A 14,207-nucleotide genomic window follows, 5' to 3' on the forward strand; every position below is an offset into this window, starting at 1 on the left:
TGGAGTCAGCCACTCTCCCTTGCTTTTTGTGGCTTTCAAGACCGTAGAGATTTAGCTTCACCTAACTAAAACTAACCAGTTAATAAAACACAGCATCTAACGAGCAATCCCCTTCTCAGTAACTATTTGACCATAACTACAGAAAAAAAAAATCAATCAACAAATTCACTCCAACATATCACAGAACTTCAAGACTCCCAGTTCCCGAGTAGGCCCCAAGGTTCCATGAGAGCAGCCTCTTCCAGAAAACGCAGAAAAACGCAAAAAGTTAAGCAATTCATCTGCAGGTAAGAATTTTGGTTCAATCTCCCATACGGTCAGAAAGTTTTAAAGCTACCTGCAAAGCCACCCTCCATCTCTGGGCAGAGAAACGACGTCCACAGCACTCACCTTCTTGCGTTTCTTTCCCAGGAGGGAGAGCTCCACATTGATGTGGTTAAAATCCCTTCGCAAGGTTCCTCTGGGGCCCTTTACGATGACTGTCCGGCCCTTCAGCGAAACACTGACTAGAAACCAAAGGCAGAGGCACGTTAAAGGGTGGCGGGCCCAGCACCACAGCGCGCCTTTCAGGGGCGCAGGCAGACGTACCTTGGTCGGGGATGTCAACGGTCTGGTTGCTGAGAATGGTCTTCATTCTGCAAACGAGAACGCGGAGAAGCTGCAGCCCCTCAGGGCGAGGCCTTTCGGCGGCGCCCTCCCTGCCCCTCCCCGCTGCGCACCCGCCAAAGCGGCACCACCCGCTCCCAGTCGCCACGGCGATGAACTCCGGCCCCGACACCTCCCGCCCGGGCGCGGGTCCCGGCCCCGGAAGATCGGCGGGGACCGGCGGGGACCTGCGGCCTCAGCGCCTGGCTCCATGGTGGGGACAGAGCCCGGCCCTGGGAAGGGGGGGGGGGGGGGGGAGGGCGAGGGAAGGCGCTATCCCGGGGGCTTCCCTCCCGCAGGGCTTGGGGCAGGACGCGGCGGCCGGGCCCGGCTCCGCCCCGGCAGGATGCCCGGGGCCCGGCGGGGAGCTCGGGGGACTGATGGCCGCGGATGGCGGCGGATGGCAGCGCCAGCCCGCGCCTCACCTCGCAGCAACCGCAGCGGAAAGAGGTAGCGTCTGACGTCATCACGTATTTGTAGGCGCACCCGGCTCCTTGGCGTCATCACGCCGAGGTAGCCGTCTGAGAGGCGAGAGTAGCCGAGGCCCGATTGAGCTTGCGCCGCCTGAGGCGGGCAGGTGGGGCGGCCGAGCGCCGAAAGGATCGATCGGGCCGGCCGGCGGGCGGGCAGTCGCCGCCATGTCGCTGCTGCCGCGGGGCCGGCGCTGCGGGGTCGGGGTCGGGGTCGGGGCTGCCACCGCCGCCGCCACGGCCGCCCGGCGGCTGCTGCTGGGTCCCCAGGCACGGGTGAGCCGGGCCGTGAGCCGCGGGGGGGCGGGCGGCATGTTCCTGTATAGCGTCGTGTGGGTAAACGTTATCCATACAGTGCTATCCATATCCCAACCTACGTGACTCAGTTTGATACTAAGGCATTTTGGAGGAGATCAAGCTTTGCGACCATGCTTGTGTTTCACTTTGTGACTTAAAATGAAGGCGAGAGCTCTGTGTTTAATTTCAAGGCGATTGGGCAGATGCTCACACAAAGAGTACGTCAACCCCCAGAAGGATGAGTAGTGATTTAGCACATACGGTGAGTACGTTCGTAATTCAATAAATTACAGCGTTCCGCTTTTTAGGTGTCCGGGAGCCGGGTGTGTCACCAGTACGGAGCGTCAGGCTCTCTGCCAGAGGAAAAAAAAGAGTTTCTGCAAAATGGACCAGACCTACAAGACTTTGTGTCTGGAGATTTGTCGGACAAGAGCATGTGGGCTGAGTATAAAGGCAATTTAAAGCGTCAGAAGGGAGAAAGGTAATTGTGACGTGAAACAACTGTAATTGCTTCCATCTTCCATGTTATTATTAAGTACAAAATGTATACGATGTATTTGTATTAAATTCTGCCCTATTGGCTTACCAATTTTGTAATTTTTCGAGAAAGCAAACACATCAACTTCAAACGCATAACAAAACAGGAAGATGTGGTATTTTCTCACTTGAGTCCCTGTGCCGTGGCCCGTATTGAATTACAAATATACATCAGTAGGTGACACCCCACTTTGCTGTTGAAAAAATATTATTGATAGAATAAAACAAAAAATGAAGGCGAAATTAAAAAATGCTTAAACCCCCCATATTCCCAGTTATAAATATGATTAGACTTTGTGATAGCTGTGTAACATACCCTGCCATTAATTGTTGCAGTCATCCACTGTGGCACTGTTAAATCCCACCGGTACAGGTAACAGTTTTAAACCTTCCAATGACAACAAACTCCTACTCTGGAATGTTGGGATGATGATAAACATGGAAGAGAGAAGTCCATTACAACCCTGAATGATGTTAATATTGGTTGCTGAGGTGCGTCGGTTTTCAAGACACCTTTCCTGGTTGGAATCTATAACAAATTAAAGTGGATCTATGAAATTAATGGAAGCTTACCATGTAAATAATTTATTAATCTTTATGTTTGATGTTATTCAGGCTGCGACTTCCTCCTTGGCTGAAAACAAAGATTCCCATGGGAAAGAACTACAATAAACTAAAGAATACCTTGAGGAGTTTAAACCTTCATACGGTAAATCTACTACTAACCAAGTTTTCCTGTAGAAATAAGACATTTTTTACGTGTAAAAGATGATTTCTCTGTGGAGGACAGGTAGAAATAATGTCTTGCATGATCTTCAACACTGAAACCAAGCCCAGTGCTGATCCTTTTTGCCAGCAGTGAATTTTACCCATAAAGGATAAAAACAAATCCGATAGTTCTTCATGTTTTCCCTGCTGTGATTTAAATACTGGGGTTTACTGCATGCATCACCAAAGAGATCTGAAGATGCTATGTGTGGCTGTTTTTAATGGCAACACACAGAGTTTCAGAGTTACATGCATGTTTTGCATGAAAAGAATGTCTAGAAATATATCTATTTCATTAAATGCACCTTCCAGATGGTAAGAAGTGCTGGATATGCATGGATAGCCTTTCTTCCTTTTTTTGTCAGAGTAAGGTCGTGCTTTGATGCGTGATAGAGTTTGTGAATATTTTGTTGATTTTAAAATTTAAAATGTTAATGACAATCGGTGCTAATTCATAAGGCAGCCATGTGGTTGAGGAGTTTTGCGAACTGTGAAGTGCAGGAAAAGAATGGTAATGGATATCAGGAAACAATTATTCTTTTCCTAGGTACTCTACTGACTTCTTATAGAACAGTGCGTAACACTGTTAATGTCCTCATTTATCACGGAAGGAATTATGTTTTGTGTGTAGGCTACTACTGAAATTGATCAAGAATACAATAATAATTTTCAGTAACAACACTGAAAAAAGACAGGTACATTACTGTCTTTTCACTTCAGGTATGTGAAGAAGCACGTTGTCCCAACATTGGAGAATGCTGGGGAGGTGGTGAATATGCTACAGCTACAGCGACTATTATGGTAGGCCATTAACCATATCTTAAGTATTCTATTAATGTTTGAGCAGTTTGTAGTGCATCATTGGATCTCTACTGTAGTGGTGTTTATTACGAGAAATTTAGAGTAATTCACTCTCCTCATTGTTTTGCTTAGCATTGGGATTTATCTGACCTGGGTTATGCAGCTGTTTCTCAGCTGAGCAATAGCAATGTGTAAAATGTAAAGGTAGGAATGTCTTTTTTATTTCAGCTGATGGGTGACACATGCACTAGAGGCTGCAGATTTTGTTCAGTAAAGACAGCAAAAAATCCACCTCCGCTGGATCCCAAGGAGCCTTACAACACAGCAAAGGCTATAGCTGAGTGGGGCTTGGATTACGTTGTACTGACGTCTGTGGACAGAGACGGTTAGTATGGTGCCTCTCATCTCCTCCAGGCTAAGCTCTCGTCAGTGTTAGCATGGGGTGAACACAGACCTTGATAAATGTTTATCACTCAGCGCAATTGTTGAGGATTACTCTTTTAACAGAGCGGACAGCGCTGAAGCTTTGGAAAGTTTCTACCTATTCTTAGTATTTCCGTATGTCTGGTAAAATATAACAGTTACACTGTTATTAAATGTCAAGAATATTTCAATACTAAATATTTTATAACTCATTTTTCCAAAATACATACATATACACCATGTTCTGTTACTTGATGAGCAAAAGAAAATGCCCACACACTTTCATATACAATACCAATACAGAACTTCCTTCCAAAAACTAAACCTTGAATATATTATATGTAACAAAACTAAAAGTTGCCTTTTTCTAGGGTTGTAGTAGCTCCTTTGCGATGACACCACAGAGGTGGGGAAAACCATTGTAAAGACTGTTCAGCGTACTTTGGTGGGAAGCCCAGTAACTTCAAACTGGCTTACAATAAAGGAGCAATAATACAGACATTTCAATTATTGCAGAAGTGTTTCTCAGACCAAAAGCGTAACTAGATAAAGCCATCCTGTGCTCAGGCTGACAGTGAACCTAGAGACAGGTAAATTTGGAGTAAACAACTGAAGTCTGCCCTAGACGATCGCAGTTAGACTTTGTGCAGAGCAAGGCTTGGTAGAATATCTGTTGTAAACCTTTAGCATAAGTGGTAAGATAAGACTGGGGTTTGACTGCTTTATTAGTGTGCACTGAAGTTTGACTGTGTAGGTTTTTTATGTCTTTACTAATGAGTAAATACAGTTCTTGAGCTGAAAAGTTAACTGAATAATTGAAATGCTTCTAGATATGCCTGACGGTGGTGCAGAACACTTTGCAAAGACAGTCTCTCATCTGAAAGAAAGGTATATCATTAATGCATTACTATTATTATTAAAGCTTCAGAATGTGGTATTGCATAGAGGTCAAAACTACCTTTGTCTGGATTATTCCAGGGGCCACGCAAATACAAAAGTGTGCCTTTAGCCTATCTGTGTCCCTTTTTTCCTGTTTTTTATCTGTCTCATATAATGGCCCCAAGCTATTCTGAATTTGGATGCATTTCCAATTTAGCCCAGGCTTATTTCAAGCTAAGCACTGGATATTTCTTTGAACAGGCAGCTGGTTTACCAGGAAATGAGTACATACTTCTGAGGTATGTTCGTTCCTGAAGTCTGGGGCTCCAGCACTGGGTTTAGATAATGGTGTCACCATGTGACAAAAGAAATGGGTGTCTCTTTCAGAAGGGATCAGATTGCTGTGTGTTTTCCCACAATGGCTGTTTCTAAGCCTGTGATTTTACCTTCCTACTTTCCCTAGCTATGCCTTCTTCACTCGCCGCATCGGTGCCCTGTAATGCTGTTTGATGGCATTCTTATCTACCTGCAGATTTAATTTGTAAAACCTCATTTGAGTCTTTATCCAGTGTGAAAGAGTGGTCAGGCACTGGAACAGGCTGCCCAGAGAGCTGGTAGAGTCGCCATCCCTGGAGGTATTTAAAAGATGTGTAGACGCGGCACTTCAGGGCATGGTTTAGGAGACATGGTAGTGTTGGGTTGACGGTTGGACTTGATGATCCTAGAGGTCTTTTCCAACCTTAATGATTCTGTGATTCTATCTTGGGACGCAAAAGGTTCCTGCAGTTTTCGCACTTGCCTGAGCTGAATTCTGGCTCCTGGACACCAAGGTTAGATTCCAGGGCAAAAAAGCAGAGTCGTCTTATCCCAGTAGGCAGGGTTACAGCTCCGCTGTATTTTGGAGCCGTGATATTAAACCCATGTTAAGTTAACCTGCAAGAAAGACATGTGAAAGATCACGTATAAACAGTGAATGTGATTTAGAGACTGTTGGAATTGCTTTTGTATTTATTGTTTGGCTTTCATTCTATTTCAGCTTACCTCCGTAAAATCAGGAATCAAACACACGATGTTTTGCTTGAATTGTGACACAAGTATTTGCAGAAATCTGTTGCTCTAGAAGGGTATCCCAAATTGCCTTTGCTTTGCTTGTTAGAGAATCGTTTCTTTAGTTCTGTTTGGTTTTTCGCTCCACTGAGTTCTTTAGCAGCAGTGACACAGATCCCGCTGACGCATTCATTTCCCGTCTCCCCTTTTCAGGAATTCCAAAATTCTGGTGGAATGCCTGACTCCCGATTTTCGCGGGGACCTTCAGGCCGTGGAGAAGGTAGCGCTGTCGGGGCTGGACGTGTACGCCCACAACGTGGAAACGGTGCCGGAATTGCAGAGGTGAGGGGCAGCGGCGCGGGGAACCGGCTCGAGGGGGGGGCGGGGCGGGGCAAGGGGCGGGGCCTGGGGCGGGGCGAAGCGGCGCGGGCCGCGCCGCCGGCCGGCCCCGCTCCCAGCCTGCCTCGCGCACGGCGCCGCCGTCGCTGTGCCCGCCGTCCGCCGGCAGAGTGCGCCCGCGCCGCGCCCCGCCCCGGGCCTCGTGGCGGGGCGGGGCAGCCGCGCCCCAGCCCGCCGGCGCCGCCCCCGGCCCCGCCCCACCCCGCCCCGGGGCGGAGGAGCCCGGCTCGGGCAGTCAAACGCGCCCGAAACCGGCGTGCGCCCCGCGGGGGGTTCTCAGCCGGTGCCGAACTAAACAAGTAAACCCGCGAAGTTGCCACTTTCACTTTGTAGAACCTAGCAGAAGGCACCTTCCTCGGTGTCTCTGACTTCCGCGCACCCTTTCCCTTTTTATTTTCCCCCTTGTGCCGAAAATACGTAAAGGAAGGTCCGCGATCCCCGAGCCAACTTTGAGCAATCATTACGTGTGCTGAAGCACGCCAAAGAGGTCCAGCCTGGCGTCATCTCTAAAACCTCCATTATGCTGGGGCTGGGCGAGACGGATGAACAAGTGTATTCAACAATGAAACGTAAGTTGGTAGTGAAATGTATGCCAGAATTCACAGGTATGAATTTTATTGCGTTGGAAAATGGTCGTAAGCATCTTTACCTCCACATGCAGATCAGTTTGCTGGTGCAGGAAATGTTTGCTAAGCTTTATGGAAAAAAAGAAAAGTTTGGTTAAAAAAGGTTGAACTCCTGAAACCTTTTGTCTTTGTAGGGATTGCAGATTCAGTTTGACAGGCAGGTCCAGCTCCCCTTGATCTCGGTGGAAGTTAGAACTACCTTTGTGTGACCATGTTAATATTCTTATCTTTGCAATAATTATATAATGGGCTTGCAACATAGGCCTTACTGTGCTTTCCTTTTTAGAAATAGCAGACCTTATTGTTTACAATAATTTATTTCGGCTTAGTTAGATGTAAAAAAAGTTGTTCCCCCTGGAGCTTTAGCATGTTCTTATGTTTTCATGAAAATGTATTTTATAGAGGAGAAAATCTCAGCGTGGTAAGTGAATGCAACGCACTTATAAGAAGAAATTAATAAATCCTGTGGCATTTCTCCCACATCCGGAAAGTACCACCTGGTACTTTATTTTGTGTACAACAACCCGTATTTAGAACGCAGTGATGCAGTCTAGTTTTTCTGCAGCTGGCCCACGATCTGGGACATAAAACTACAGTCCCTGATTCTCCCGTTCTTCCTGGTTAGCATTTCCTAGCCACAAGACTACGAAAGTTCAGATTTGGTGCTATTTGTCTTCAGGCCACTTGCATGGATGTACTCGGAGACAAACTGTTACCCCAGTTACTTTAATTTGGTTCTCCTTCCCTCTTGTGGGTAGGAGCTGGAAAACGCGTAATTGTGCTGGTGTGGAACCAGTTTCTTTACGGAACCATAGCAATCTAAACAGAGAGCCCAGGCTAACAGTGAGCGTAGTGTTGTAATCAGAACACAGTCTTTTCCTTCTGTTTGACTTGGGGGCAACCAGCCCCAGTAGCCAGAAAATATTTTGAGATATTAAGCTGATTGCTCAGCCATCCCTTTGTTTGGAATACCCCACTAGCTGCAGTGAACGTAATTTTTCTGGCTAGCTGACTATCAGGTGTGAATTTCCCTCTGTAAGGAGATTACCTGAACTCATTCGCTGTATATTGAGTCCGGTACATACTCATGCTATAGCAAAATTAATGAGATTCTGCAGGCATCAAAATTAACATACGTCCTTAAGCGTATAAAACTGGCAAAAGATGTCAGCGATTTCCCCTGGATTTATAGCTCTTTAGAACTGTCCGTGTGTTTTCAGCATGAAGGCACTTGAAACAGTGGGGAGGTGCCAAGTGTGTGTGCGTACATCCATTTTTTCTGTCAAATGAAGGCTCTGACCTGAAGGCACAATGAAAAGCCATGAGATAAAGACAAGAGCATGTCATCTCTGCAGTGAGACACGTGACTGCAGTGAGTGCAGCGCAGCGGTGATCTCTCTAGCGTTAAACGAGGTAGCTCAGGTCTGGCAGCAGCACGGAGCTCAGAGGGGTGCGTGGCTACCACTCGTGGAGGTTGCAAGTTCCCTTTGCTGGAGAGCTGAATGTAACCCCACAGGGTGCTGCCGAGTGACCTTTGTTCAGACTTGGATGGAAGGAGTTTTCTAATTGCTGACAATCCCTTGTGATCCTTCTGCCACTAACAGGGAGTTTTATTTTTGCAGTATTGCGGGAAGCAGATGTGGATTGTTTGACCCTAGGACAGTACATGCAACCAACAAAACGGCACCTAAAGGTAAAAAATGCCTTTGATTTACAGGCAGCGTTATGGTCTGTACCTTGCACAGCCAAGTTTCCTCTTTCTAAATTGAGACTTGATATGCACCCTTACCTTAACTGCGGCTGTTGGGAAAAATTTTCTTCTTGTTTAACCTGATCCGCATTGGTTTCGGACTCTGCTAAAAATGACCTCAGCTATCTAATCCCTTCCATCTTCTGTGGGCTTCCCATTGCTACTTGCTGCTATTAGCTGGGGAGACAGCTGGGGCTGAGGCATGCTTCTGGAAAACAAGAGTTTCAGTGTATGTCTCAAACATAATGGCTTAAGCCAGCCCCCCTTCACTATCTCATAGGCTCTCCCTTCATGGTGCCACTTCAGCTGGGGAAATTACCATTTTCTCGTTCTGTCATCTGTCCAGAGCTTGAGTCTCTGTTCTGTCACTGCATTTCGCTGAAATATCTGTTGGTGAAGAGATTTGTAGGAGTATTGTATGGGGTTTTTTTACTAACTTGGACCAAAAAAAGGTTTATTCAAAAAGAGCATTTGAAAACAGAGTGAAGAAAATTATAAAGTAACAACTAGAAATTAAATTCTGAACTTTTCAGTTAAATATGAAAAAGCAAATAAATGCATTATTTTAGTATAAAGCAGAGAGAAAATTCACTTTGTGACTTGACTGCTGAAAGTTTTGAGATTGTAAAATTTTGAACTTGCAGTACAACGGGGTTTCATATCACTGCATGCTAGCTGTAGCCATTTCCTTTGCATTAATACATGACCGAAATGAATTGTCGTGCAGGTTGAGGAGTACATCACTCCCGAAAAATTCAAGTACTGGGAAAAAGTGGGAAATGAGCTTGGATTCCACTACACTGCTAGCGGGCCTTTAGTGCGCTCCTCATATAAAGCAGGTAAATTACTGAAAAGCATTCTTTTGCACATAACATTTTATGATATCGTAAGTTAAAATGGTGAAGTAATACGCAACAAAGCTCACCTTAGCTCAAGGACACCTCATGGAGTCTTTTTAATTACTTACACTTAACTAGCTTCTGTAGGTCAGCTGAATGCGTCAAAATGACAGTAATTGGTATTTGCACAACTGCTGTGCTGCTTAAGCTGATTTTTTGCCGAACCTAGTTTGTACTATACTTAATGCATGAGGCGGGATAAAGGGTACCCAATTTGCAAGCTTTCCTTTACATTCTGCCGCTTGGACGCTTCAGGGTTTAACTGGGCCCTTTGTTTGTGATGTAATTTTGTTGCTTTAGGTAGAATTCATTTACAGTGCCCTAGAAATAATTCAACACGTTTATGGCAGTGCTTTTTCTGACAAAGCACTGGGTATTAAGTAGCAGCTGATATTGATGGAACAGTTGTGTAGGTCCAACATCCTGCTTTTTCCTAAGGAGGGGGCAGAGAAGACTCTTCTGGGGCACCTTGCACCTCACTGTTTTAATGCCAGCTCAAACGAGATTGATAGCAGGTTTCACTACAAGCTGCTGGTACTTTATGAAATAGAAGTTTTTGATTAAATCACTTCATCTTTGCCTGTTGGAAGGAACAAAGAAGCAGAGCTATTTCATAAAATTGGGCATGGGGAAAATCAGGATTTTGAAGATATAGCGGTGGGTTGTTGGATTATGGGTTGCGTTTGAGTTCTGGGGGTTTGTTTTGGGTTTTTTTTTGTTTTTTTACATCCCTGTTGTATGTATGGAAAGTGCCATTGTAGAGAATTGTATTGTAGAATAGAATATTCACATTAGATGAGAATATGTATTGTTTTGCTTATTTCATTGAAATACCTACAAATAATTTTGGTGATTTTTTTTTTGCCTTTTAATTAGGTGAATTCTTCTTGAAGAACTTGGTAGAAAAAAGAAAGACAAAAGCCATCTGAAAATGAGAGTGAACCTATTTAAAGCAGCCGGTTTTAAGGATCCTTTTTTTTCAGCGCATAATTATACTCAGTTCCAGAAATGCAGAAGACCAGATGGTGGATGCATGAATAAACTTACTATCTGTCCAGAATGCTTTTCTTTCACCAAAACACTTCACAGTATTTTACCTAATTCCTCTGGCAAGGCTACAACTACATCGTACTTCTGGTGCTCAGCAAAAAGTCAGAAGATAGAACTGATTTTGAAAGAGCGATGGAACTGAGGTAGAAGAAATGTAAGCTGAAAAAAAATTGGATGGGTTTAAGTACTCAGGTTTGAAACTACCTTCAATATTGCTGCAGTTAGGTACTTGTAAAGATGCTAAGTAACAGGTAATTTGAAAGGTACTGATTTTGGTGTATCTTACCATTATGTAAGAGAAGTCTGCAGGGACTCTGGAAAATAGAGAAACTCTAAAGATGGTGTATGTGATGAAGTACCATGTTAGGGCTATCTTGACCCACGCCAGAGAAAGTATTGGTAATACTCCTTCAAGAGGTGATATCTCTATCTGCATCTTAAGAAAACGAGCTGTACCATTCTGACAGCTAATGCTTTTCAGGTGCTTACATGTCTCAAAGTGAGAGCCTTGGTAAACCCAAGGTATCACGTTGAAGAAAACAAGCCCTTTCTGGCAAGAGAATTAACCTTGTGTAGGTATCATATAATTTAAAGGACATGGAAGATCAGAGTGGCCGTAACAGCATAACTAGAGCTACGCCTAGTGTGGGTATATGACTGAGCTGCACAGGTGCTTCTTTAGTATGGGGTATGCAGGGCTGCTGCCATTCTGTACCATGCTCCTCCTCATGGGTATTGTCTTACCATTAAAGGAACGTTAAAAGCACAGTCTAAGGGTGGGGTGATTGTGTTTGATTGGTCTGGTTACCTGCGGTGTCATCCCCCCCCACCCCGAGACCTGGTCTGGCTGTTAAATCTGAATGCAGAGACGTGAATGCATCATAGATGAAATGTGAAATCCATTTCATAGCATACTAAGCTCAAGCAGAAATAAAAGCGTGGCTTTTGGTACACTGGTGGCTGTAAATTCTTCTCTTTACAGTCATGGTAGTTTGAAGTGCATCTCACCTTAATAATTCTCAGTTGTCTGCTATGGACATCAGCTACAGTATTTGAACTGGCTTAAGCTGTATCTTCATGAAATTATTTGGGAAATATGCTGGGAATTTGTTACCTGGTCCTAGACTCCCAGCATGCGGGTAATCCTGTGGCTGGCTGTAGTACTTGTCTAAATTACTATAGCCTATATGAAGATGAGTGGACCCTCCTCCCACCCCATACTCTGCCAGATGTTACAAGTAGGGCAGCTAATCAGCAAGTTCCACAGGAGAAACGTCATATTGTCATGAACAACAGAAATCAGATTATACCACTGAGGCCAGTGATGCACAATTGATGCTTCACAAAATGAAGCAGAGCAATATTAAAGCATTATGAAGACAATAGCCTTAAGCTAGAAGGAATGTGTTATTTAAACAGTATAATGGAAGTGTAAATTAGGGGAACCTGAGCCATGAAGAACAGAGTAGAAGAACAGAGAAACAGAACTCTTAATAGCTGAACTTTGTAAAGGCAGAGGGAAAGGCAAGGCTTCTTTTTCTATTAAAAAAAAAAAGATTAAATTTTAAAATTAAAAAAAAGCCTTACCACTAGTCTTTGAAAGACTACGCACACTTTGAGCCAAAAATACCCTGCTTCAGCTGAAGGATACTGAATACCAGAGCAGTGGAAGGTTATCAGCCATGGCAAGGAAAGTCAATATTCCCTCCACAGCAGCAGGCAGGGATGGACAGGTACAGCATTAACTCCAGGCTACCCACACATTTAACACCTGCCAGCCTTTATTAGAGATCCTACTATAAATAATGATTTTCACCTTCACTACAGGGCAGATTTAATGTAATACTACTGCAGCTTTTACCAAGTTACTGCCCTTTCAGCATATTAACACCAGAAATATGGAAAAAGGAATTCTGAGCCATACAGCTATTATCAACCTCTGGGGCAAGAGGGCATTGCACAGTAATTATCCATGACTTCCTTACAGTGAGACCATGACTACTTTACAGTGAGAGAAATAATGCTTCCGGAGAGAGTAGGAGTTGTTCAGTCTGGAGAAGAAAAGGCTCTGTGGAGATGTTATAGCTGCCTTCCAGTACCTAAAGGAGGCCTACAAGAAAGCTGGAGAGGGACTTTTTACATGGGCATGTAGTGGTAGGCCAAGGAGTAATGGCTTTAAACTGAAAGAGGGTAGATTTAGATTAGATACAAGGAAGAAATTCTTCCCTCTGAGGGCAGTGAGGCACTGGAACAGGTTGCCCAGAGAACTGTAGATGCCCCATCCCTGCAAGTGTTCAAGGCCAGGCTGGATGGGACTTTGAGCAACCTGGTCTACTGGAAGGTGTCCCTGCCCTTGGCAGGGGGATTGGAACTAGATGATCTTTAACATCCCTTCCAACCCAAACCATTCTATGATGAAACACAGTCCAGTGTTGTTTCCAGTTTATGAATTGCTGCTGGGTGGTTTAGAAGATGATATCACACAACACACTGCCAGCTGGTACCAAGTCTCAGAAGCTACATAAGCTATTTTCTAACTGTATGTTTTGCTGTGGTTTCTGAGGAAAGCAGCCACATTTTGACTTTATAGATTTGTTTCTAATGGTCTTTTTATAGTACAAATTGTGAGAGGCCCTCAAAAATTACAAGTCTTAAAAGTCTTAAAGTTCTTTTTCTAGTTAAGAAATCCTTCTCTTACAATTATCTTCCTTCCCTGTTGCCCATTTAAGTTTTTCCATAACTGTACATTAAAGCACCAAACTCTGAAATCCTGGTTATAAATTCAGCACAGGTTTCACAACTGTCTCAATTTTGTTGTGATGAAGTTTCATGTTTAGCGACATTTTCTTTTTGTATGTCAATTGCTTCTTTCTGTCAGTTTGTTTCACAAAGCAGCCGTAAAATATTTTAAGAAACATTAATCTTCCTTGCAATCAGGAAAACATTGAACTGAGTTTTGGGAATATGACTTCATGTTGACACAGACTTTAAAAGAATGAATAGCCTTTTTTAGCATCATTACATCAATCTGTTACACTGTGTGAAGCATAATTAAACGTTATGCAGCTGACTAGAGAACTGCTATATCTTCCAGTGGCTTCAAGTCTTTCGGTCAAGTCAGCAAACCCACAGTGTTCATTTAAGAACAGTTTTCAATTTTTTTTCCTACTTCATCAATAACGAATATCAGCGTCCCCTTCATTTAAAAATAAATGTCAAGTATTTATGCTTCTTTACTACAAGATGTGGCAACTTACTGCAGATGTTCAACTTGCAATAGAAAATCTCATCTTGGAATAAAAAAAAAATAATCAAGTAATGAAAATTGACTCCAGTATTCCTAAAGCAATCATAGATAACCCATTATGCTCTCCTGCATTGTTTTACTATTCATTTCAGACTTTAGCTGTTGAGCAAGATTAGAGCACTACTGTAAGTTCCAGATCCCCAGAAGAACCTCAAGTGACAGAAGTGTAAACTTGTTGGCCAGTATAGAAATCTCATTCTAACTGCTCCTATACTGACTAGTTGTGGTCAAAAGAGTTTGTTCTATTCACTTGCAATCTTCCTGGCTGTCATATGCCTGGAACCACACTAGTTTTAGCTGCACAAAGGG

At 43.9% G+C, this 14,207-nt stretch overlaps 1 protein-coding gene across 2 annotated transcripts; it reads left to right on the top strand.

The window, feature by feature from the left end:
* Positions 1-379: 379 nt before the first annotated feature.
* Positions 380-11,544, top strand: LIAS (lipoic acid synthetase). 2 transcript variants are annotated; one of them, XM_064449306.1, is made up of 11 exons: positions 380-859; positions 1,721-1,893; positions 2,565-2,658; positions 3,438-3,518; positions 3,747-3,903; positions 4,772-4,829; positions 6,081-6,209; positions 6,690-6,835; positions 8,515-8,585; positions 9,370-9,481; positions 10,418-11,544. In XM_064449306.1, the coding sequence occupies exons 1-11, from the start codon at positions 431-433 to the stop codon at positions 10,468-10,470; spliced, it is 1,503 nt and encodes a 500-aa protein (XP_064305376.1). In that variant the 5' UTR covers positions 380-430; the 3' UTR covers positions 10,471-11,544. The 2 variants fall into 2 exon arrangements, with proteins under 2 accessions (XP_064305376.1, XP_064305377.1); XM_064449307.1 differs by lacking the exon at positions 380-859 and adding an exon at positions 1,234-1,391.
* The last annotated feature ends 2,663 nt before the right edge of the window (positions 11,545-14,207 follow it).

This window comes from Phalacrocorax carbo, chromosome 4 (genome assembly GCF_963921805.1).
Source record: "Phalacrocorax carbo chromosome 4, bPhaCar2.1, whole genome shotgun sequence".
Lineage (NCBI taxonomy): Eukaryota > Metazoa > Chordata > Aves > Suliformes > Phalacrocoracidae > Phalacrocorax > Phalacrocorax carbo.